Raw genomic sequence first — 21,476 nt, 5'->3', positions numbered from 1 at the left:
CATCTACTTCTTCTCTGCCTGTTTTGCCTCTATCGCCCGGACGCGATCCCCAAAGATCTCCCGCAACGCTGCGAAGACGCCCTCCTGCTTGTCGAACACGATGCCGTGGATACCCAACGAGCGCGCCGCCTCCACGTTCTCGATCTTATCGTCGACGAACACTGCCGTCGACGGATCGATCCCCGTCTCTGCGATGACCTTCTCGTACGCAGCGAGGTCGGGCTTGCGCTCGCCGATCACCGCCGACCCGAACACCTTGTCGAAGATGGACCAGTCCGTGGGCAGCTCGATCACGAACTCGTAGTCCGGGAGGGAGATGTTAGACAGCGCAAACACCTGCAGCTGCCCTTGGAATTGCGCCTTCAGCTCCCGCACAAGTGCGAGAAGGTCCTCGTTCGGCCGCAAGGACTCTCGCGCCTGCTTTAACGCCTCGTCGATGACCGAGGGCTCGATGGAGAACTCCTTCCCGACGCGCTCGTAGCACTCCGCTTGGGAGAACCGTCCGCGCTCGTAGTCGAACCAGGTTGGTCCGTTCATGATATCTTTGAGCAGGCGGGGAGGGATGGAAGTTGTTGTCTCGGCAGACCAAGTGAAGAGCACATCGCCGAGATCGAGGATGAGAGTGCGATATTCGGGGGTGTGCACGCCTGCCATGTTCAAAGGTGGTGAGGGTGGGGTGGTGGATCAGGATCAGGATAAGGATGTTATTGGCGATGCCTGTAGTTCGAAGGCCTGATGAACAACATCATGGTACGACGCAGCGCGCGTCGAAGGCCTATCTGTCAGAACATATGACAAGGTTTTCCCCTCGAGTTTCCAGTAGGCGCTGTTTCTGAATGCAACGTGGTGGATTGTGACTTTCATTTACCCAGCTAATGTCTCTAACGCAGATCGGTGTAAATATGAGTTGTCGGTTCAGTAACTTACGTCAGCAAATCGCGAGCGGAGTGGTTCGTAATGCACCGCAGGGTCGGGCTGCAGTACTTGGTCATCGCCGAGGTAGCAACTATCAGCGTCTCCGAACCGTTCCAACGTTCGCCCACACAGTGAAGCCTCGTTAGAGCCCGGGTATCGCGATAAAACGGCATCCATGCGCTCGTGAAGCAAGGCAATCCAGCCACGGAATGGCAAGAGAAGTTTGCCAGCTGGACAGAACTTTGCCGAAGCCGCGGTGAACATTCATCGACTCGGCGGTCCTGAGTCCATGGAAATGCGCTACGCACGATGACGTAACCTTCGAGGTAGTCAGCCTTTGCTCTGTCAGCAAGTCTTGTACTTACACTGGGGGGACAGGCAGATACGATGACCACCAATATGTACATTGGCAGCGGTATATAAACCTGCTCCTACGACCGTCTCCACATCCGTCTCATTCAGTTATCTCCTCAAATCCCACTTCTACACATCGAGTTCAGCTCAACGAATACTACATTTGCTATGCCTTCCACAAGCAAAGTCACGGGTACCGTCGCGATCCTTGGTGGCACCGGGGACATAGGTAAACGGGTCCATCGTTTCATGAGATCACGGTGCGCGGCATCGCTAACTATGACTCCCTTCTCCCAGGTCTCCACATTAGCCGCATCTTCCTCACAGAGTACCGCAAGCAATTCCCTGTCGTCCGTATCACAACCCGCAACCTCGAGTCCCCTAAAGCCCAAGAACTCAAGAAGCTTGGCGCAGAGCTACACAAGACAAGCGAATCCTTCGACAATGTACTCTCCGGGATCGACGTCGTCGTTAACGCACTTCCAACGACGATCCCTGACGATGTGAAGACGGAGCTCGCCGCCGCCGTCGCGCGTGCGAACCCCAAGGTCTACTTCCTGAGCGAGTTTGGAGTGTGAGTGACTCACTGCCTTGCTGTTACCCCGCTGGCCAGCACTGACCTTTCCGATACAGTGACTACCGCCTGAACGAATTCGATGGTTACGAACACTTCGATTGGCGTCACAAGCGTGCTATCACCGCACAGACCAAGGCTGCCCTCGAGGGCAAGCGGACGAAGCTCATCCTGCTCGTCACGGGCATGTTCCTCGGATGGCTCTTCACCCCTGGTCGTGCGTATATTCTCGCTGCATTACACTTTGACCGGCGACTTACGCGGATTACAGTGGGAATTGACATTGAGAACAACGTCTACACTCCCCTCGGGTCCGGCAGTGTCCGGTTCGCAACTACGGCAGAGGACGACATCGCGCGCTCGATCGCGCAGCTCGCCATCCTCTCCCTCGATCCTGAGACTGCGTCGACTGTCCCGACCGACATCCGCATTGCGGGCCAGATCGTGAGCCACGAGGAAGTCCGGGATGCTGTCGCGCGTGTCAAGGGTGTGCCCAAAGGCGAGATCAGGAGCCGCAGCCTGGAACAGTTCAACAACAACCTGAAGGCGAACCCGAATGATAATGTCCTGGACTACATCTGGTGAGTAGGGAACCTTGGGAAAGGGATCAGGCTTAAGAGCTCATTTTGCGCGTGCAGGGTCTTGATTGGCCAGGGCAAGCTGGACTTCTCGGGCGAGAACGCGAACGAGCTCGTCAACCCCGGCCAGAGCTTGTGGAAGTGGAAGACGGTCGAGGATCAGCTGCGCGACTCTCTGTGAGTAGTGACCATCTCCACGAGCAGAGGGATCAGTGTATAGTAGCAGACAAACGAAGCAAGTTCTCCGCGGGAAAGCGTGTGCAATCCGCACGAATTCGCGCCGGTGTCCTCTGCCGCCACGTTAGCATCCGCGGTCGAACTAGAAGTGCAGGTAACGTTAGTCGGCAACGTCCTGGGTTTAATAATGCAGTCATGCTAGTCAGCAACTGCTGTGTCAGCGGTTCATTTGTAAGTGGGACTAGCAGCCGCTGATAGATACAGTCGACTGTCAACACAAGCTTGAAAACACCGGTACCCACTCCATGTACGGCCCTTTGTCAGTGACAACTTGGGCTGCGGACGCCCGATGTCCATGCCATACCCATACTTATAGCCTTGGTGGCCTTCAACTGACCCAACATCATCGTGGACCATGTCTTCCACCAGCAACATCACGGGTACCGTCGCCATCCTCGGTGGCACGGGCGACTTAGGCAAGTTTCGTCCCAGATTTGCTCGGCGATGAGGCTAGGTATGGGCCATAACTACTAACCACACCTGTACTTGTTGCAGGTCTTCACATGAGCCGGATCTTCCTCATCGAGTACCGCAAGCAATTCCCAGTCGTCCGCATCACCACCCGCGACCCCAACTCTCCAAAAGCGCAAGAGCTCGCAAAACTAGGCGCAGAGCTGTACAAGGCAAGCGACTCCTTCGACGAGGTGCTATCCGGGGTCGACGTAGTCATCAACGCCCTCCCCACATTCATCCCCGAGGAAGCAAGAAAGCAGCTGTTGGCTGCTCTGGTGCGTGCCGACCCGAAGGTGTACTTCCTGAGCGAATTCGGAGCGTGAGTGCTGTACTACTATGTAGCTTTGCATCCCGCGGTCCGGTGCTCACTGCCTTGGGGGACGTGTTACAGCGACTGGCGTCTGAACGAGTTTGACGGGTACGAGCACAAAGAATGGCGCACGAAGCGCGTCGTCACGGCAGAGACCAAGGCCGCACTCCAGGGGACGCGGACTAAACTCATAATGCCCGCCATCGGCTTGTTCCTCGGATGGCTCTTCCACCCAGGCCGTATGTATTCCTCTTGCATTATCATGCCATGCTCGTAGGTCAAACTCACGAATATGTGGGCTGCAGTGGGCATCGACATCGAGAAGAATGTATACACTCCTCTCGGTTCGGAGAGGACTCGCGTGGCCACGACGGCAGAGGACGACATCGCGCGGTCCGTCGCGCGGCTCGCCATCCTTTCCCTTGATCCCGCGACCGCGTCGACTGTCCCCACCGACCTCCGTATCGCCGGCCAGAACGTGAGCTACGAGGAGATTCCTGACGCCGTGTCGCGCGTCAAGGGCGTGCCTAACGGCGCCATAAAGACCCTGGACCTTGAGGAGTTTGACCGCAATCTGAAGGAGAACCCGAACGATAATCTGCTCGATTACATCCGGTGAGTGCAACTGCTCTGAGTATAGGCATTGCATGCGCTGACGGCGTGCACGATGGTGTCTTACAGCGTACTCATTGGACAGGGAAAGATGGACTTCTCGCGCGAAAACGCGAACGAACTCGTCAACCCCAATCAGAGCTTATGGAAGTGGAAGACGGTTGAGGACCAGCTGCGCAGCTCCGAGTCCCCCTGATTGATCAAGTCCCGTTGTCGAGGCAAGGAGAAGTACAGTGGGGTACATGAATCAGATGCTTCGTCAAAGGCAACTTTGTCGTAATTTGTAAATAGCAAGCTGTATCTGACCATTCTGAATATGTGCGGTTAAGACGCAGAGGCCTATTCCTCGAAGTATGGAGGAAAATCCAGCTTGATCTGTGCACTTCTAGTGAGCTTTTCCATCTTTCGTGGAGACGACAAACGCACCTGAGAGACAGCCTCGTCGACCTTCTCCGCGAGCGCCTTGCTGAACTCCCACAGGTCCGCACAGGCCACGGCTCCGCACGTTGTGCACGTAGACACTTGACGAACGCAAGCTGCAACTTTTGGGTGGTCCGCGGCCACGCTACTACCCACGGGCCTAACTGCAAGGTTCTTCCGCACCAGCTCGATGTAGTCCGCAAACCACCTGGGTACATAGTATCTGCCTGGCTGTTCGCCGGGCTTCAACAGCAGCCGTTCGCACTGCTTCAAGCCATTTTTGCAGCTATTTATTTCCAACCATACCCAGTTCAGCCTGGGCGTGCCCTCAGCACCAACCTCAGGCTCGGACTCGTCGCGTATGGTGTCGACCCTATGCCAGGTATTGGCCGGCCTCCCAATCTTCCAGCCCCGTCTTCTGAGACCGACAGAGCGGCCTGCACACACTCCCACCGGTACTTCAGAAGACGCGAAAGCGCACTGGCAGGCAGCATCTCCATCTCCGGCGGGGTGATCCGCGGGAAGGCGAAAGTGGGACCGGCGCACAGCAGCGTCCTCGCCGCCATCCTCGCAACGTCCTCGAACTTGTAGATGTATGCGATGGCGTAGACGCGTAGAGGACTTTGGCGGACGAAAGATGCGAGATCTTTCTTGAGCGCGGCTAGAGCGTGGGGGATGTGGTACTTGTCGGCGGCACGGAGGACGGGGACGAGGATATCGAGGCTGCTCGCGTCTGGCCGCTCGACGGGATAGCAGAGTCGGAAGAGGTGTTCGAGGGTCTGTGCGTCTTCGTCGAGCGCGATGACGGGAGGAGCGACTTCGTGCTCTTCGCCATTCGGGAGGGCTAGCACGTCCCGGAAGACGGACGATGCCTTTGATGCCTTTGTAGAGGCGGAAGTCGACGTTGTCGGAGGAGCGGAAGATGATGTTCGCATCGTCATCGTCGAAGGGGGCGCGGGGAGAGCTGTTCGCGGATGACTTGGGGTCCATGACGGTCGGGGCTAGGATCAGGCAAGGACAGATCGTCAAAGGTCTATATAGCTGGGTGACTGAAGGCGTGTTCGACGACGCCCGCAGGGATGCTTCTATCGCGATACGAAGCACATGATCAGTCTACGGATGTGCAGTCCGAAGAAAGTCAATATCCACGGACATGCAGGCAACATGAGACGAGTATGTCGACTATTAAAGGAGGACGGTGTGCTGCGGTAGGACGTCATGAGAACGGCTGGCGCACCTAGACTTGGTATCGACTACCCAGATATCTTCTCGGGCAGCAAACGCTACGAGCAAAATATCATGAGCCAGTTTCACGAGTGTGGAACGGATTCGAGTGTGCTCACCGGTGCCACTGGCTCGACGGCGGACGCGTCCGGACTCCGAAGCGAACACCCAGAACAGGAGCGTTGCTACCTTGTACGATCGACGATCGCGTCCTGGGCAAGACAGCAATGCCTGACAACAATACAGTATTACCCGCTTGTGTCACTCTGCAGAATACAAGCTCGACCGACGCCGACGTCAGACTCGAGCGGATGTGATCGAGGATAGGCGGGACCGGCGCGCGACTGGCAACCGGCGGAACCGTACGCAAGGCACGGGCCTGGGCATGGCAGCTTGATCGCCGACGAGAGATACAACGCGGACAACAAGGTTCGCGGATGCTTTCTGGCCCCGGCCCCTGTGCGTTGTCTTAGTCTCGGTCTGGTTCCCCTGGCTAGCCGGCGGGAAAGGTTCAATAAGTGGCTGAAGAAGGACTTAACGAACAACACGAACAGATAGGGACAGGGACGGTGGCGGACGTGGTGCAGTAGTGCAGCTCGTCTGCGATCTTGACAGAGCAGAAGGGCTAAGGCCATGCAATCATTTGACAGCGTACGGGCGACAGATAGGGACGGGGTCCCTGTTGGATGTGGCATTCGTCACGCAGTTGCGCCTTGTCTGCATTCTCGTTCTCATCTCAGCATACAGAAGCTGAGGTGAGAGCGCGGTGCGATGGCCCACTCACGGAGATCATTTCCCCTGCGCCCCTGGATCCAGAATTGAATCTGTTGATTGCCACCTCAAGCAATATGCGTGAGTTATCCTTCCAAGTCCATAACGATAATAAGCGGATACTTACCTAGGTTGTCTGTGCGCCTAGCGTACGTTCACTCTGTCACCGGCGTACGGCTTCGACTTCAATATGTCCGAGAGCGCCCCGACGCCGCCGTCAGCTTTTGCCTCGTTCCGATGCCATGTCGGGAAACCGAGCAACTCTATCACAGAGAGACATCCAAGGGCGCATCGCAGACAGACGTCCTTACGTTGGGCGAGACGCCGCGCTGTGAGCGCACGAGGTGCGTCATAGTGAAAAGTCGTGGCGGTAGGAAGTAATGAGCAGATATCGAATCCATAGTCGACAGGCAGTACGCGTTGTAATCCACCAACGTCTTCGATTCTGCGTAGTGGAGCTGGACGAGCAGCTCAGCTCATATAGATCCACAAATTCGACCTGCCTAAAGGGCGTTCGTGCTGGGTGCCGTAAGCCACGAGCCGGTAGTCACGGTCTGAGATAGGCACTGGTGCGGATGGAGACCAACAGCAGGGAACAGGGCTTAGGACACCGGCGTGTGAGGCGTGAGGGCACTTCGAGGACAGTGTCGCCTGGCGGCGCTGGACGAGGAAAAAAGACCGAGGGAAGATGGGAAGGCGAACTCCGCTCTTCCATGCGCGTGGCTAGCTGAGATTGCCTGTGCATCGTATCAGGGAACACGATAACGTGAGTGCCTCTGGAAGTGGGATGCAACTCCCAGAGCGACCCTGAGGATCGCGCGGAGGGCGAGGCGAAGAGCTCCTGCAGGCCTGGCTTGGGAAGTGACAAGCAGCACATTGCGTCGAACTAGCTCGCGTGCGGTGCGGGATTCGCTTCGGAAACGGAATTGCGCTGGCAGATGAAGGCGAGAAGGTCGGGAAGTAGGACGTTGCAGGTCCGACACGAGCGTGGATGAATATTGAGAAGCCGGCCACGAGCTCCGTCGGGGAGGCTCGTTGCTGAAGCACTGTAGAAGGATGAGGATCTGCCGTTGGGGACTGCGCGGAGGACGAGGAGGACATCCTCAACACCTGATGCGACGCGGGAGGACGAGATCGTCGGGCCCGAGCGGGACTGGGGGCGGGCAGCCTGCATGCACGGAAGCGTCTGAGCAGACGAGTCTGGCAGTCGTGCAACAAGACTGCCGGACATACTGGTATTGTTTGGCATTGACAATGACAGGATGTGGACAAGAAACTGGCCAGATTGTGTCGAAATGATGTCAAGGGATAGCCCGAAATGGAGGATATCTGCGGGCGCCTTAGCTGATAAGTGAAATTACCGGAAAAGGGGAGAAGGAGGGATTGGGATGTGCCAACAGTTGTTCCTCGACCGCCATCTCGGACTCGGACTCGGAGGCCACGCGCGAGCACGCCTCTTTCCACTCCTTTGTTTCTTTCTTATATTAGGTTCCCTGCTCAGCCATGTCCCACCGCCGCACCTTCTCGGCGCGCTTCCCCGACATGCACCATGTCGCCCTCGACTCCCCCCCGCTCACCCCCATCCCCAACATCGCCGCCTTCCCCATGACCCCCCGCAAGACACGGGCCTACTGGTATCGCACCACCTTCCTCGCCCTCTTCGTCCTCATCATCGTCTCCCTCTATGTCGTCTTCGTCTCCCAGCCCGCCCTCCGTCCCATATCATTCCTCGACGTCGACAGGGCCCACGCCGACGACGCCTCCCGCCCGTCCCGCTGGACCCCGGAGGCCTTCCGCCTCGCCGCCCTCAGGCATCGGAAGCCAAACACGACCTCCAACCCCGCGAATGCGCGCCCGCAGATCTCGCTCAACCAGACCCAGGAACTCGCCGCCGTGTCGAGTTTTATCGCGAGCTTGCCACAGAACATGATCCCGTCCACCGTCGATCCTTCACAGCCCCTCGATCCCCAGCTCATCCTTGACTTCGATACGCGTGGCCCTCATGCAGAGGAAGAGTTGAAGGCCGTCACGGACGACGTCTGGCAACGGAACCCCGTCATGCTCTACTCCAAGGTGCGTTGTGCTTCTTCAGGTCCTCTCCGACGCGTCTGCATCCCTGCACTTCCTTTCTGTGGGCACGGGCCATTGCTCTTCCGGTGGATCGTAAAGAGACATTGTCCCCGAAACAAATTGCTTGACCGCGCGAGGGCAAACATTGTTCTCGGGACCTCGGGTGCAGAACACGGCGTCCATGAGACCGAGCGCGTCTATGGACGAGACGCTGACAGTATCGAGCAGGTTCACTCCCCAGTGTCGCGCGAAATCAAGCAGATCCTCGACTCGCTCTACCTTCGTCCCGCGCCGACAATCGTGGAAGTCGACCAAAGACGTGAGTCTCATTGACATTTCCCATCCAGCCGGCCCCACTGTTCTAATGCATTGATGCCAGCGGACGAGAACGTCCTCACGCCTCTTCTCTTCCGTCTGACGTCAACAAACGAGCTTCCGATCCTGCTCGTGGGCGGACGTACCGTGGGCCAACCCAAGGAGATCAAATACCTCGCCACCAAGGGCGAGCTCCAGAAAGCGATCACAGAGGCCGGTGCAGTCATCGACGGCGCCCGCAAGAAGAAGGCGAAGAAGCTATAGTTGCCTTCCGCCTTATCGCTCTGGTCGCCGCCACGGTGTGCCCCCAGGGCAATCCCCCCTCTGCCCTTGCCTGTGCAGCTCCGGCAGATTGTATATACGCGTCGTCTTTGGGACTGTGGGCGACCTCCCAGTCCTCTCATCCCGGCTCGCTGCGAAGTGCTCGCTGCCGGCTCCAGCGGATGGCTAGTCGACCCGCAAGATGGATCGGACATCGACGGCTTTGTGGTATAGAGGTCCAGTGTACTAATACCTATCTTTCCTACATATATCGTTACCGCGCGTGGCTAGACATATACCATGTGCTTAACCCACCCTACGACCTCTCAACAACCGAAACCTACTTCTAGCACTCTCACCTTATACGTAGACGCATCCCTATCACGGACCCCACATGCCACACACCTGCCGTCGTCGCATCATCTCGCTGCATCCTCGTCATCGCTCACGTCTATGTCCTCGGCCTCTCACCTACATCGGTATTTACATACATCTACTTCACGTCGAACATTTCCACACCGCACAACGCACGCCCCTCGCGGCCCGTGTGTTTGTGTGGTTTTCTTCCCCCTCTCGGAGTCGTTGCTCCCCCGCGCCCGGATCTCGGTCCTCGGGTGCGGACGGTCGCGCAGCCAAGGGGTGTGGACAGTTGACAGTGGCGCGACGCAGGTTCGGCGACCGCCACCTTCCTGTCTGTCAGTGTCAGGGTTGCGGCATATATTGCTTGCCGTGCTCTTGGTATGACGTTCGTCTTTTGGTTATATTTCTGCATTACTGTCCCTCCTCACATGTGTATATACCCGACGTTACGCGGTCACGACCTACCTTACAGCGCATAACAAGGCTGAAATATCCTCACTTGTTTCCAGGGTTGAAGCTGCTTGAACGTTTGAACGTTGAAACGGGGGGGCTTGAGTCTTGGACGCAGCAACCGGCCCCCGGGGGGCTCGGCATTCTAACGGCTGACAGGACGTTTATTTTCGAGCAAGGTTTGAATTTGGAGGTTCGTACCATTCTGCGTACGATCAGCACTCCTAGTACTCCGCAATTGCTCCTACGTACGTACTCCTGCGAGGCCGATTCACCGACACCTGCTCACCCTGCGCATTGTGCAGCGAGACGCATGACTCGCGCGTGGCGAGCGAGAACGGACACAAGCATCAGATTCGGACGTTGCGGGCGATCGAGAAGCCAATTTACCGCATTCAAATCTCAATCGCGTTCATTTCCGCGCGTGGGGCGGGCTACTAGCTACACTAGGGAGGGGCTTCTCCCCCCTCGTAATCTCCGTCACTTCAATCTTGAGTTGCAATTGCCCTGCGTGCGTGTGAGTCGTGCAGTCGAGCCCCGAGCCCCGCGACGGCCGCGTTGTCTGCGCGTGGGTTCTTTCTTCAATTTCGATGTTCACTCCCGCGGCGCTGTGCAGTGATCAGATCCAGTGTCAATGGCCCGGGGCGTGGCTTGCGTGCTTTGCGTGCTTTGCCGCGACTTGTCCATGTTGGGGTTCCTGCATTCCTCCGCGATTTATTAACGGTGGGTCTCCACAGCTCGTGGTCGATCCGGATTGGACCGCGGGAGCCCAGAAGCAGGGCCCCTCGAAGGCTTGCCATTGACACCGACATGCTGATACACGCAGCACTGGTGACTGATTATCGACGCCCTTGGAAAACGGGGCCTTGCGTACTGGTGAGGCAGGATAGATGAGTAAGTACTGTGAGACTGTGAAACGGGGTCCTCATGGACAGGTCTCAGGATAATGGATCTCGGATTCTTGACCCAAATTGCCTTTGCGAGGTATAGTGAGGATGAAATTTGCGAGATGGGCCACGGTGACATGGTCTCGCCGGGTCAACCGTGGGTCGGGTGAACCGATCATCGTGCGCTCTGCCAGCGAATCGCAAGCTGAGCACCCTGCGGTAGATGGTTTCCACTGTGGCTGCCTCGTCCTGACGTACTCAGAGGTCACCTTGGCTGCTCCTGGCCGTTACAGAAATCGCGGTGGTTCAACCAGAAGTTGCTGGCTGTTGCTGCGGGACAGCCACGGTGACGCTGAGGAGGTTTGTGATCCGCTACGGTGGCGGTGTTGGGTTCAGTATGGGCGCTTTGCAGCGACTCTGCGCAGGATCTGCCGTTTGGGTGATTACTCCCACCCAGAGGAGCTACAGCCAGCACCGCTTTTGCACGTAGACATCTCCCATACCCCCTCATATACCCCAGAGATGGCACAGAATGCCCAGAGGCCGAAGATCGAGTACGTGATCTTCGACATGGACGGTGAGTACCTGAGTGGGCCAGCACACCTGCCGTGCACCCATGCACAGAGGATCGCTGTGATCGCTGACCAGAGTCGGACAGGGTTGCTCATTGACTCGGAGCGTGTATACACCGAGGTGACCAGTACGGATCCATGAGCCTGGCAGGAGCGTCCTCCGCACGCCCGCTCATCTGCGCATTCACAGATGAGCTCCTTGCGCCGCACGGCAAGGAGATGACCTGGGACATCAAAGCCGGACTCATGGGCAAACGTGCGTCTCCCCCTCTCTCACCTCCAGCTCCCATGCACCCGAGCTGACACACTGGCCATGGGGCCCCCGCAGCGGAACGCGAAGCCGCCGCGCACCTGCTGTCCTTCTTCCCGGACCTCCCGCCGTACTTCACGATCGACTACTACCTCGACATCCGGCGCAGCATGCAGGACGAGCGCTGGCCGTCCGTGCGTCCGCTCGCCGGCGCGATCAGGCTCGTGCAGCACCTGCACGCGCACAAGGTCCCGATCGCGCTCGCGACGAGCTCGCTGCGGCGCAACTTTGAACTCAAGTCGTCGCACCTCGGCGCGCTCTTCGACTGCTTCGAGGGCCGCGTCGTGTGTGCGGACGACGGGCTGATTGAGCGCGGGCGCGGGAAGCCGCACCCGGATATCTTCTTGGTCGCGGCGGAGCGATTTTTGAAGCTGGATGTCGGGCAGGGAGAGGTGCAGGAGGGGCATGTGAGCGAGAAGCAGAAGGAGGTAAGGGCGAAGGGGCTCGTGTTTGAGGATGCGATCCCTGGAATGCAGGCCGGGAAGAGGGCTGGCATGAGTGGTGCGTGTGCTGAGCCTATCCATCTTTCTTCATATCTTCACCGACGAGCTCATTGTGAATATGCAGTGGTCTGGGTTCCGGATGCGAACCTGCTGTCTGTTGGTGGAGAGACGACGGCTGTGGATGAGCAGCCGGACCTCACGTTGCAGTCGCTCGAGGACTTTGTCCCGGAGGAGTGGGGACTTCCGCCGTACGACCCCAAGTCATGAACGAGTTGGAGTTCGAGTGGGATGAATATGTACTGAAGGTTCCATAGAATAGCGGCAAAGTAAGCGATCGAGGTAAAGTCATGCAGTGCTGACAAACATCATATCGTTTTGCAGGCGTCCAGATCATTCGCGCGCTGTGTATCAGTTGAACGGTTCTGCAACTTGTGACGAGACACCAGCAACTAGTACGGATTGACTCCGATGTCATAAGATGCACGAGAAGGTCAGTACATCGGTACTCGGACCGTGTCATTGTGCTGCAGCAACCGCAGCACATCTCTATTACAGTTCTTGAGCAGGCAGACCTGCGGTCCCCTTTCCCACCTTCGCGCTCATCTGCTCTCCCTCTCCCCCGCGCACTATGGCTCACGAAGCAGAACCAGTCCGCGCACCTTTCAGTTATTCGAATTACGACGTGACCTTCCGGTCTTCCGACAAGGTGCTTTTCCATCTCCACAAGATGGTTTTGTCGAAAGCGTCTTCCTTCTTCGAGGGCATGTTCACTCTGCCCCCCAATCCCGACTCTCCCGGAGAGCCGCAGATCGTCGACATGACGGAGGATGCCAACACTATCGACCATCTTCTGCGCATGTGTTTCCCCGTCCCTCATCCGATCCTCGCGACCGCCGATGAACTCGTTGCCTGCTGGATGCGCTGAAGAAATACGAGATGCTGCACTTCGCACCCGCACGAATCCTTGCTCTCCACCCGAGGTTCCTCGAACCTACTAGCGCGGGTATGCCACCAGAGTACGCCGACATCCCCGCCTCGGCAATATGGGCACTCGTCGAGTACAGAAAGCGGTGCATAGAGGTAGCCCGGGAAGCGGTCGACGACTCAGATGCGACACAGTGGATGGCCACGGAGTGTCCAGGGAGGGAGCCTGTGTGGATTTCACGCAAAGGTCGCGTCATGTCCGTCACTGGCTCGTGGGCATGGGTGGCCTGCACCGATCCCGTTCATCCTGCTCGTCATGTCCAAGTTGGCGGGCGGGCAAACAGTCTGCTATACGTGAGGGACTGGTGGACCGTATACAATGCTGCGGCGAAGAAGGAGTTGCGAAGTCTCCCACGGGGAGAGGTGGTCAGGCGTTGGGCTGTCCTCCAGCCGGCGGTCGAGGATGCTGTAACTTGCAGACAGTGCTCGCCGAAGGCGTGGAAAGACTTGCTCGAGTATAGCCAGCTGTTGGCGAAGCGTATTGATAGTCTCACGTCATTGGTGAGTTTTGCACCTTCTCATTTCGTCACCGACAGGAACATTGATGTCTCCCTCGTTCAGGTTGAGATCAAGCTGCCTTTCTGAGGCTATTGAGGACTTGGCAGGCTGTTACGTCACCCATTGACTTTGTACATTCTATGCCGCGTTAGGCGAGCAAAGGGCAATGGTGTGGCACCTAGTGAGTCACTCAATGTGCTATTCAGAAGTCTCTCGGCCGTAGATCTGACCAAGCCTCCCGTCTATGCTGCCCACTTGCGCATTCAAACATTACCAGCATTACCGTAGAAGATCTTTGCGCTAAGCGACACGTGTACGAGATGGCAGGGGCTACAGCGAACTTGAGCGTGATCATCAGGCAGTCCCTTTCCTGTGAGCCGCAACCCATCTACGTATGACCTCGCATACAGGTTTAGTGTCGCGAGAGATGCGGCGGTTCTCCTGCGACACAGCATTCCACATTTCAATTTCCCACATCCCGAATTCGCCCTTCGTGCAACCTGCGAACCGTCATCGCTTAAGTGTAGCTGACCTCTCTCCGCACCTCGAGCATTGACCCTTAGGACGAACCTGGTGAGTGTCCGGATACAATTGCCGGTCATGGTGTCTCTCATACATAGCAACGCACGAACAATGTCGTGGCATGGCCACACCGTTCCGTAATGTTAATGCGCAGGATCCGCTGCACGCACGTACACCGTCTCAAGATGTTTCCCATATCCGGCGCGATGGTAACGCGAGCATGCACCAACGCGGCTAAACGTGTGGCATGACGCCATATGTGCGCTCGACGTGAGAAGATCTCAAGCTGGAAGGTTGGAAATACACAGATCGAGCGACTCCTCCTGGCAAACAGGTAAGTAGCAGAGCCATGCATAAGACGCAATCGGCACTGACTCTACCCACGCAGACATCCCATATGGCGATATCAGGCGCCTCCATGAGCACTGCAGCCTTATTACCGCCGTCCTGGTCAATCTCTGCCAAGTGTCTAGATTCAGATCCAGAAGGCTGATCGTGCATATGGTCTGCAGGTCACGGGCATCAACCACCCGCACTGTCGTGCCTAGTCCCCGGTCAGATCTTGACCAAGGGAGGCTCGCCGTCCGGTGAGATCAAGCCAGCCGAAGACCGCAATGCGGGCCAACGGCGCGTGATGCTCGATGGAAGCGTATGCTGCAAGGTCTTCCGAAGACACTGGATCGCAACCTAGAAGTATAAGAGCCCCGTACTCCATGACCTCGTGCTGCACCAGCTCCACTGGTCTTCGCGGTGCTACTGCTCCACTCCCAGTCTCACTCCTCTACCATCATGAAGTTCAGCATCCTCGCGTCGCTTGTCTCACTGGTGTCGCTTGCGTTTGCGACCCCGAACCCCTTGCCGGGCGGTTGTGAGTATCTCGATACTATTTGGGTGGTGCGGTAATTCGATTGACAGCACCGGACTGCTCAGCGTCGGTCGTAGTTCGTGATCCGACGATCATGTACAACCCGAGCCTTGGGGTACATATATCCGGGCTATACCGTGCACCATGCGTCGCTCACCGTTATATTTCAGAAATATTTCGTCTTTTCGACTGGTGGTGGGATTCAAATCTTCACCTCTACCTCCCTGAGCGGGTGAGCGAGCCTTCTCTTCCTGCAGTTGACTTCTTCCGCTCATCCACGGCTTCATCACATAGTCCGTGGACGAGCGAGGGTAGCGTCCTTCCTAATTGTTCCATTATCAACAACCCGGGGAACTGCAACCTCTGGGCCCCCGATATTAACATTCTTTACAACGCTTATGTCCTGTACTACTCCGTATCCGCGCTCGGCAGCCAAAACTCCGCCATCGGTCTCGCGACCAGCTGGACCATGGAGCCTGGCACCTGGACCGACTGGGGCGCAGTCATCACCTCGTCATCGGGCGCCATATACAACGCCAGTGCGTCCTTCAGCTTGGTCTCCGAGCCGGCGCGAGTAGAGTGCTAATGTAGTGACACTTTAGTCGATGGAAACGTCATAAACAGCAACGGCATTTGGCTGCAGTTCGGCTCGTACTGGAACGGTATCTTCCAGGTCCCGCTCCTCAACGCGTCCACCGCGTCCGCTGTACGCACCTCCATTGTGCCTCCTCTCAGAACTTCACGCTGACATCACTCATCGATAGCCTCCCCCGGGCACACACCTGGCTGGATACAACGGCCGACCCGCGGAGGGTGGCTTCCTCTACAAGCCACCCAGCTCACAGTACTACTTCATGTTCTTCTCGGACGGCATCACGCCACTCCAGGGTGCGACGTCGCGCCCTCCCGCCGGCAAGGAGTACAAGGTGCTCGTCGGGCGCGGCACCTCGGTCAACGGGCCCTTCTACGGCCAGCTCGGCAACGATATCACTCTAAACCTTGACCCGCCGACCGGCACGCTTGTACTCGGCTCCCACGACAACATCTACGCACCTGGTGGGCAGAGCATCTATCACGACCCCGTCAGTGGCCGCGACATCATCGTGTATCATTACGTTCCCAACGACGCGTTCGGCGGCCCGTCGTACCTCGGCATCAACTACTTGGACTTCTCGTCGGGTTGGCCAGTTGTTGTGAGTTGAGGGCTGGGAGGGCCCTGTATCATCTGGACGCCGGGTTCTGTTACGGTGTTCCTCAGCATGTGCGTCTTGAAGTTGGGCTACCACACAAGCAGCAGACCTCAGTGTAACATGGCGAGGACGAGTCTATGACTCGTCCTCCCACATGGTCTTTGTATGATACCATTGTACCATGGTGATCAATGTACGTTAGCACTCTTGAGCTCCGCCGCAGGCTATTGGCCAGTCCATGGTGCTTTGTGCCCATGCATTGTTACTTTGTGGCTGCATGCTTTTTGTGTACCCCCTGCGTTGAGTAAGTATATGCGTACATGTTGCATCTTTGCGTCCGCTATCCATCTCACCACCAGCAGTAATCCTCGACATGGCAGAGTCCTGTTCCGCTCGAACCCCTTTTGACGACGAAGACGCCGATATCATCTTCCGCTCTTCTGACGGCGTAGACTTCCGTCTCTACAAGGTCATCGTCTCGAAACTGTCTCCCATGCTCCGCGACATGTTGGCGGTGCCACCCCCTCCAGACGTCGAGGGCCCGCCAATTGTGGATGTGACTGAGGACGCACGTACGCTCGAGCATGTCTTCCGTTTGTGCTGCCCAGTCAAGCATCCAGACATTACCACCGTGGAGGAGGTCTACGCTGTACTCCAAGCGGCGCGCAAATACGACATGTCAGCCGTTACAGCGAACATGCGGTCGCCCATTAAACAGCTCCTACCCCGTGAGCCGCTGCGCATTTATGCCATCGCATACATATTCGGGATGGAAGACGTAGCCAGGGACGCAGCGGTCCTCCTGCGCGATGACCCAAGGTTCCACATCCCCACCTCCCCACCTCCCGAGTTCGCTCTTCTCCCTGCCGCGGCATTATATGCCGTCCATATCTATCGGAAGAAGTGCGTGGACGCGGTGCTCCGAGTTTTCGACGACACGGATTGGGTTCTCAACGACAACCACAAGCGCGCGTTCCCTGGCCCGGTGGGAGTCTTCAACGTTGAAGACTCGCCGACCTGGGTGTGGGTGTCACTTGGCAACGATGTGGAGGCACACGCGGCTTGGTGCACGATCGGTGACATGCAGCTGCGATTCCTTCCAACCGGCAGCTTGTACTGCACCCGCCGGTGGTGGTGTGACTACATGCGTGCATTGCGATACGCATTGTTCTACCGACCGTCTGGATCAACTATACGGGCCTATCTGGCGGAGCACGTCGACGTCCTGCGCAACGCTGCATCGTGCGCTAGATGCATGCCACGAGCATACGCCGACATATCGTTGTTCAACATGCTGCTAGCGGCAAAGGTCGACCAGGTTTTGGCTGAAGTGAGTATCAACGTTGCAGGGAGAATGGATGGTCACTGACTTGGTCACAGGTCAAAATCGATCTCCCGTTTAGCCAGGCTGAGTGTGCAGCAGGACAGGCCGAGTGTACGTGATCCTAGTGGAATTTCGAGTGATCCTCGGTTGTAGCATGGTGCTTCATACCTTTGTTGTTGATATAATCCCCTCATCCATATGCATATCGCCGCGTCGCGGCGAATGTCTGTTCCTCGCCCTGTCGAGTGACAAGCATCATGAACCCAGACCTGACGGAAGACAAGTGGTGAGATGCTGAGAATACTCGTTGGAACTGCCGGGGTATGGTCTTGAATCAGTCAACGATGCACTTCAAGCAGCTAAGCGAATACATACCTCATCTTGGGGCTTCACCAGCAGTCAACGCAATGCTTTCACCAACGAACGAGCGTTCATGGGCATTATCATAAGCGTCCAATCCAAAATAATTACGCCAGGAAAGTAAAGATGGGGTAACACACAACCAAGTTGACTCGAGGGCCTCTGGCCTTCATCCTTTGCAGCGCCGAGACAAGTGCTACCGCCCGCTCACATGGGCTCGGTCTTCAAGTTCCGCCGTTTCCTCTCTACCTCGTCTCCAGCCGAGATGTTGCGTCTGTGTGAGCTACGCACGGGTTGTGCTGGTTGCGGCTGCGAGAAGTGCTCGCGCAGCCGGCTCTCGACTTGCCGATGGACCTGTACGGGCGATCGCGGTCAATAGCGACGAAGGTGCGACACAGATGAAGTGGCATACCTCGCCACCAAGCGTCCTGATTATTTGGAAGACGGGGCCAACCATACCGAGCTGCACGATGATCCAGCTAACAACAACGTCAGCCATTGAACGTAATCAAATACGAAGTTGCACTTACGCAGAAGCAAGCAGGACCAGCAGCATTGCAAAGTAGAGCGGGTTGAATAGGACAACCATCGCTTCGTTCCAGCCAAGCACGACGAGCACGCCGTACATCCAGTACGGGATCTGCGCCACGCTTGAGACAGTACTTCGCTTGGCCTCGACGTAGTAAGCATCAGCATCCTTGCGGAAGCGGTTGGTGAGGTCCAGCGACTTAGTCTCGGAGAAGATGATGAGGGTGGAGGGGAAGTCGAACTCCTCCGTGCTCGTGAGTGGGTCTGACATCTCTGACGGCAGTGTGTACTCGAGCGACGGGTCAAGAGGCTTTATCTTCCAATAGAGTGGGATAAGTTCCAGTGTCTGAAGATGAAACGTCGTAAGTCGATGTAACTGATGAGCACACATAGGTCGTGAACGCTAACCTGCTCCTTCGCCTTCCGGAATGCACCGTCGATGTCATCTTCAGGCTTCCACACACGCGGCGTGCCATTCTCATCGTAGCGGAAACGCTCTTCGAAGAAGTTGCGGAGCATGCCAAGGAAAACAGTGTCCGAGGTCTGCTCATCAATCTTGGAACGGAGCGCAAGCCAGGCACGCTTGCGCAGGACAGCGAGGGCGGTCGCATTCTCTTCCTCAGTGCAGTCGAAGCCTGCAACACAATATCAAAATCTATAATTCACGGAATATGAACCTATGGTGCCCCTTACTCTTGGCCTTGGCGAGGTACGACGCCTCCGCCTTGTCAAGCGTATCGCGGAAGACCTTAAGGACCTTGTCCCACATGTCCGGTGAGGGCTTGTTCAGGTATATCTCGACCGGCTCTGAGATTTGCTTCTTGAAGTTGCGCTGGACACAACGATATGAGCATCGCCACTACCACGAAGTACGGGACGCGAACAAACCTCAATGACGTTGACCATCTTCTTCGTCTCGTCTTTCCTGCACTGGTCCGCCACAATCCGCGCCTCCTCGCGCAACAAAGCAAGCTCATCCTCGTACGTCCAGTCGGTGCCCTCGACAAGAGCCTCCTGCGCGCTCTCGAGGAAGCGCTTCTCCAGGCGGTCGCGAGCTGCGGACACGACGTCGGCGAAGTTGTATCCCTCTCCGCGCATGCCCTCCAGCATCTCCTTCTTGTACGTGGAGAGACAGGATTTGTGCAGGTTCTTCAGCTGACCGAGGAACAAGGGCGAGAGTGTCGAGTCAAGCACGGCGATAAGGTCCGCGCGCTTGCGCTTGTACACGCCCTGGTGGTAGCGCGACGCGTCACGGTCATAACGGTCTGCGATGTTTTGTTCAAGAGATGCGAAGGACTCGTGTGTATATGGAGCTCACCCAAAGCTTGACTCCTCCATGCACGCATCATCTTGCCCAGGCCCTCGACAACCTTACCAGACTCAATGGGTCTCCGTTGCGGCTTGGCTTGCTCGTTAAACTCTTGCAACGCCGCCGAAGATATCTCGTCACAACGGAACTGAGCAAGCAGCTCGCGCTGAGTGGGTAGGTCGAGGTCCTTGTTCGTTTGCACTTGTTCCTATACATGTCTATGAGCACCTCGCACAGCCATGCACAGCAAAAGGGACGAACCCAAATGCCCTCCATGTAGAACGCAACACCATCGGCGGGAATGCGCTTGTGGTAGGCAGGCGAGAAGACGTAATCCTCTCTTGATTTGTCCACGAAGCGCTTCCTGAGTTCCTGGATCTCGCTCTCGAACTTGTCCGCGGCGAGGATCTTGTGTGGAAGCGCGGCAAAGGAGAGGTCAAAGTAGTCGGACAGTTGTTTGTCCTTCAACTCTGCGGGTTTGGATAGTGTCTCCCAGATCTTCTGCATGTCAGCCGTCAACGTCGCCTGAAGGTTGGCCAACGGTGTCGTGCCGATGTGATCACGAATGACGAAGAGTAGCATTGTACGTTGATTGCGGCTTGAAGGCACGTAAGAGTGATGTTGTCTATCGTGAGGGGAGGGGGACTCACCCATCCGGAGTCTTCTTGCCGAAGAGGCCGAGGTTGACTTCGAACACGGTCTTCAGCAGACCCATGTTCGCACCTTGATAGAGACCGACTTGGTGTTCCCATAAGTTTACAATGAGGACTTCCGAAGAGGCAAGCGAGAATAGAGCAGATTTTCGCTCGAAATCCTGGGGGAGCGAACTCGGTCGGTCGCGCACAGGGTAACAAGACGGTCTGACGCACCTGGTCCTCTCCACGTTCTCGTCCATCCGTTCCTTCCACGTCCATCACCAGCACATTCATACTCTTACCCTTACACATCCATATACCTGACGAACGGAGGTCAGCCCATATTTTCTATGCCAAAGGCTGCAACCACAGTAATGCTCGTGACATAACGTCATTGCGGGCGTAGACGCCAACTGCAACCAAACAAGCGAACGGCCGCGTGTGCATACGCCAATCACAACAAGTAAAGGCACTCATGCGTATGGCAGGTTGGCATGGTAGCGAGCTCGTCGCAGAGTGCAGAGGGGAAGGGAGGGGTGGGTGTATTGCAAGTACACAGCGGATCGGACCACTCACCCTTGGTCGTCTGCTGTCGTTTCGTTTCGTCCATGACGTCGAAGTTCGTTCCAAATAGTCGATTAAGCAATGTACCTACGGAACGTTGCTCAGCAGCGCACGACATGGTCACAGACAGATACGCACTTTTGCCCGTAGATTGAGAGCCAAACACTGCTACAATGTCATAGTCGAAGCCTGCATTCTGCAGACCCCACTTCTCTAACTGCTGGTTCAACTCCGGCCTATCCGCAGCAACTCTTAGATCACAGCGTTGCACATATTCATACAGTAACTCACGTAAACTCCTTCTCGTCGTTTATGATCTGAACACGCTCCGAACTGGCATCCGAGGTGGATGAGGACCCGTTCACGTAGCGACCATTCGCGGTGGTGGGCGACCCGAGCTTGGATGGTGCCCCAGCGGATTTGGGTTGTACGGTGACCTGGGCCATGTCGCAACAGAATAGCTTACGAACGAGTGGAAGGGGATGGGAAAGAAGTTGTTGTACGCAGACAGTGGTGCACAACTGGCACGCTCCTGCACGCCCAAACTACGGGTGTCAGTCACGTGGCGCGACACGGCAATC

General features: G+C 56.8%; 10 protein-coding genes across 10 annotated transcripts; 7 read left to right on the top strand and 3 right to left on the bottom strand.

The window, feature by feature from the left end:
* Window positions 1-3: 3 nt before the first annotated feature.
* L226DRAFT_520991 (phosphatase yihX) lies at window positions 4-654 on the bottom strand (the record flags this gene model as incomplete). The annotated part of the gene is made up of 1 exon (XM_067678678.1): window positions 4-654. One exon carries the CDS (start codon window positions 652-654, stop codon window positions 4-6), a length of 651 nt encoding a protein of 216 aa, XP_067539332.1.
* Window positions 655-1,302: 648 nt separating this feature from the next.
* Window positions 1,303-2,808, top strand: L226DRAFT_598606 (NAD(P)-binding protein; the record flags this gene model as incomplete). Its single annotated transcript, XM_067685658.1, has 6 exons — window positions 1,303-1,316; window positions 1,452-1,498; window positions 1,567-1,843; window positions 1,903-2,060; window positions 2,115-2,424; window positions 2,482-2,808. 6 exons carry the CDS (start codon window positions 1,303-1,305, stop codon window positions 2,600-2,602), a joined length of 927 nt encoding a protein of 308 aa, XP_067539331.1. The 3' UTR covers window positions 2,603-2,808.
* A 205-nt stretch (window positions 2,809-3,013) lies between these two features.
* Window positions 3,014-4,229, top strand: L226DRAFT_543973 (NAD(P)-binding protein; the record flags this gene model as incomplete). The annotated part of the gene is made up of 5 exons (XM_067682232.1): window positions 3,014-3,074; window positions 3,154-3,430; window positions 3,503-3,660; window positions 3,727-4,036; window positions 4,103-4,229. 5 exons carry the CDS (start codon window positions 3,014-3,016, stop codon window positions 4,227-4,229), a joined length of 933 nt encoding a protein of 310 aa, XP_067539330.1.
* A 143-nt stretch (window positions 4,230-4,372) lies between these two features.
* On the bottom strand, window positions 4,373-5,394 carry L226DRAFT_568356 (uncharacterized protein; the record flags this gene model as incomplete). The annotated part of the gene is made up of 3 exons (XM_067684153.1): window positions 4,373-4,408; window positions 4,460-4,826; window positions 4,883-5,394. The coding sequence occupies 3 exons, from the start codon at window positions 5,392-5,394 to the stop codon at window positions 4,373-4,375; spliced, it is 915 nt and encodes a 304-aa protein (XP_067539329.1).
* Window positions 5,395-7,951: 2,557 nt separating this feature from the next.
* L226DRAFT_457749 (uncharacterized protein) lies at window positions 7,952-9,097 on the top strand (the record flags this gene model as incomplete). The annotated part of the gene is made up of 3 exons (XM_067675394.1): window positions 7,952-8,521; window positions 8,747-8,837; window positions 8,898-9,097. 3 exons carry the CDS (start codon window positions 7,952-7,954, stop codon window positions 9,095-9,097), a joined length of 861 nt encoding a protein of 286 aa, XP_067539328.1.
* A 2,216-nt stretch (window positions 9,098-11,313) lies between these two features.
* On the top strand, window positions 11,314-12,383 carry L226DRAFT_568354 (HAD-like protein; the record flags this gene model as incomplete). The annotated part of the gene is made up of 5 exons (XM_067684152.1): window positions 11,314-11,368; window positions 11,450-11,491; window positions 11,554-11,619; window positions 11,692-12,174; window positions 12,241-12,383. 5 exons carry the CDS (start codon window positions 11,314-11,316, stop codon window positions 12,381-12,383), a joined length of 789 nt encoding a protein of 262 aa, XP_067539327.1.
* A 361-nt stretch (window positions 12,384-12,744) lies between these two features.
* Window positions 12,745-13,685, top strand: L226DRAFT_568353 (uncharacterized protein; the record flags this gene model as incomplete). The annotated part of the gene is made up of 3 exons (XM_067684151.1): window positions 12,745-12,984; window positions 13,044-13,601; window positions 13,662-13,685. The coding sequence occupies 3 exons, from the start codon at window positions 12,745-12,747 to the stop codon at window positions 13,683-13,685; spliced, it is 822 nt and encodes a 273-aa protein (XP_067539326.1).
* A 1,224-nt stretch (window positions 13,686-14,909) lies between these two features.
* On the top strand, window positions 14,910-16,187 carry L226DRAFT_457805 (glycoside hydrolase family 43 protein; the record flags this gene model as incomplete). The annotated part of the gene is made up of 6 exons (XM_067675398.1): window positions 14,910-14,988; window positions 15,051-15,100; window positions 15,156-15,217; window positions 15,280-15,524; window positions 15,588-15,691; window positions 15,750-16,187. The coding sequence occupies 6 exons, from the start codon at window positions 14,910-14,912 to the stop codon at window positions 16,185-16,187; spliced, it is 978 nt and encodes a 325-aa protein (XP_067539325.1).
* Window positions 16,188-16,526: 339 nt separating this feature from the next.
* L226DRAFT_481740 (uncharacterized protein) lies at window positions 16,527-17,690 on the top strand. Its single transcript, XM_067676944.1, has 2 exons — window positions 16,527-17,505; window positions 17,556-17,690. The coding sequence occupies exons 1-2, from the start codon at window positions 16,549-16,551 to the stop codon at window positions 17,616-17,618; spliced, it is 1,020 nt and encodes a 339-aa protein (XP_067539324.1). The 5' UTR covers window positions 16,527-16,548; the 3' UTR covers window positions 17,619-17,690.
* Window positions 17,691-17,924: 234 nt separating this feature from the next.
* Window positions 17,925-21,409, bottom strand: L226DRAFT_532065 (protein SEY1). The gene is made up of 13 exons (XM_067680194.1): window positions 21,187-21,409; window positions 21,034-21,131; window positions 20,908-20,982; window positions 20,566-20,651; window positions 20,347-20,510; window positions 19,958-20,294; window positions 19,706-19,904; window positions 19,276-19,652; window positions 19,081-19,219; window positions 18,796-19,022; window positions 18,390-18,733; window positions 18,272-18,338; window positions 17,925-18,213 (listed from the first exon to the last, which is right to left on the bottom strand). The coding sequence occupies exons 1-13, from the start codon at window positions 21,339-21,341 to the stop codon at window positions 18,067-18,069; spliced, it is 2,415 nt and encodes an 804-aa protein (XP_067539323.1). The 5' UTR covers window positions 21,342-21,409; the 3' UTR covers window positions 17,925-18,066.
* Between the last annotated feature and the right edge of the window lie 67 nt (window positions 21,410-21,476).

Source organism: Lentinus tigrinus, assembly GCF_003813185.1.
Source record: "Lentinus tigrinus ALCF2SS1-7 unplaced genomic scaffold L226scaffold_5, whole genome shotgun sequence".
In the NCBI taxonomy this organism is placed as follows: domain Eukaryota; kingdom Fungi; phylum Basidiomycota; class Agaricomycetes; order Polyporales; family Polyporaceae; genus Lentinus; species Lentinus tigrinus.
This window is presented reverse-complemented; position numbering and strand designations above follow the sequence as displayed.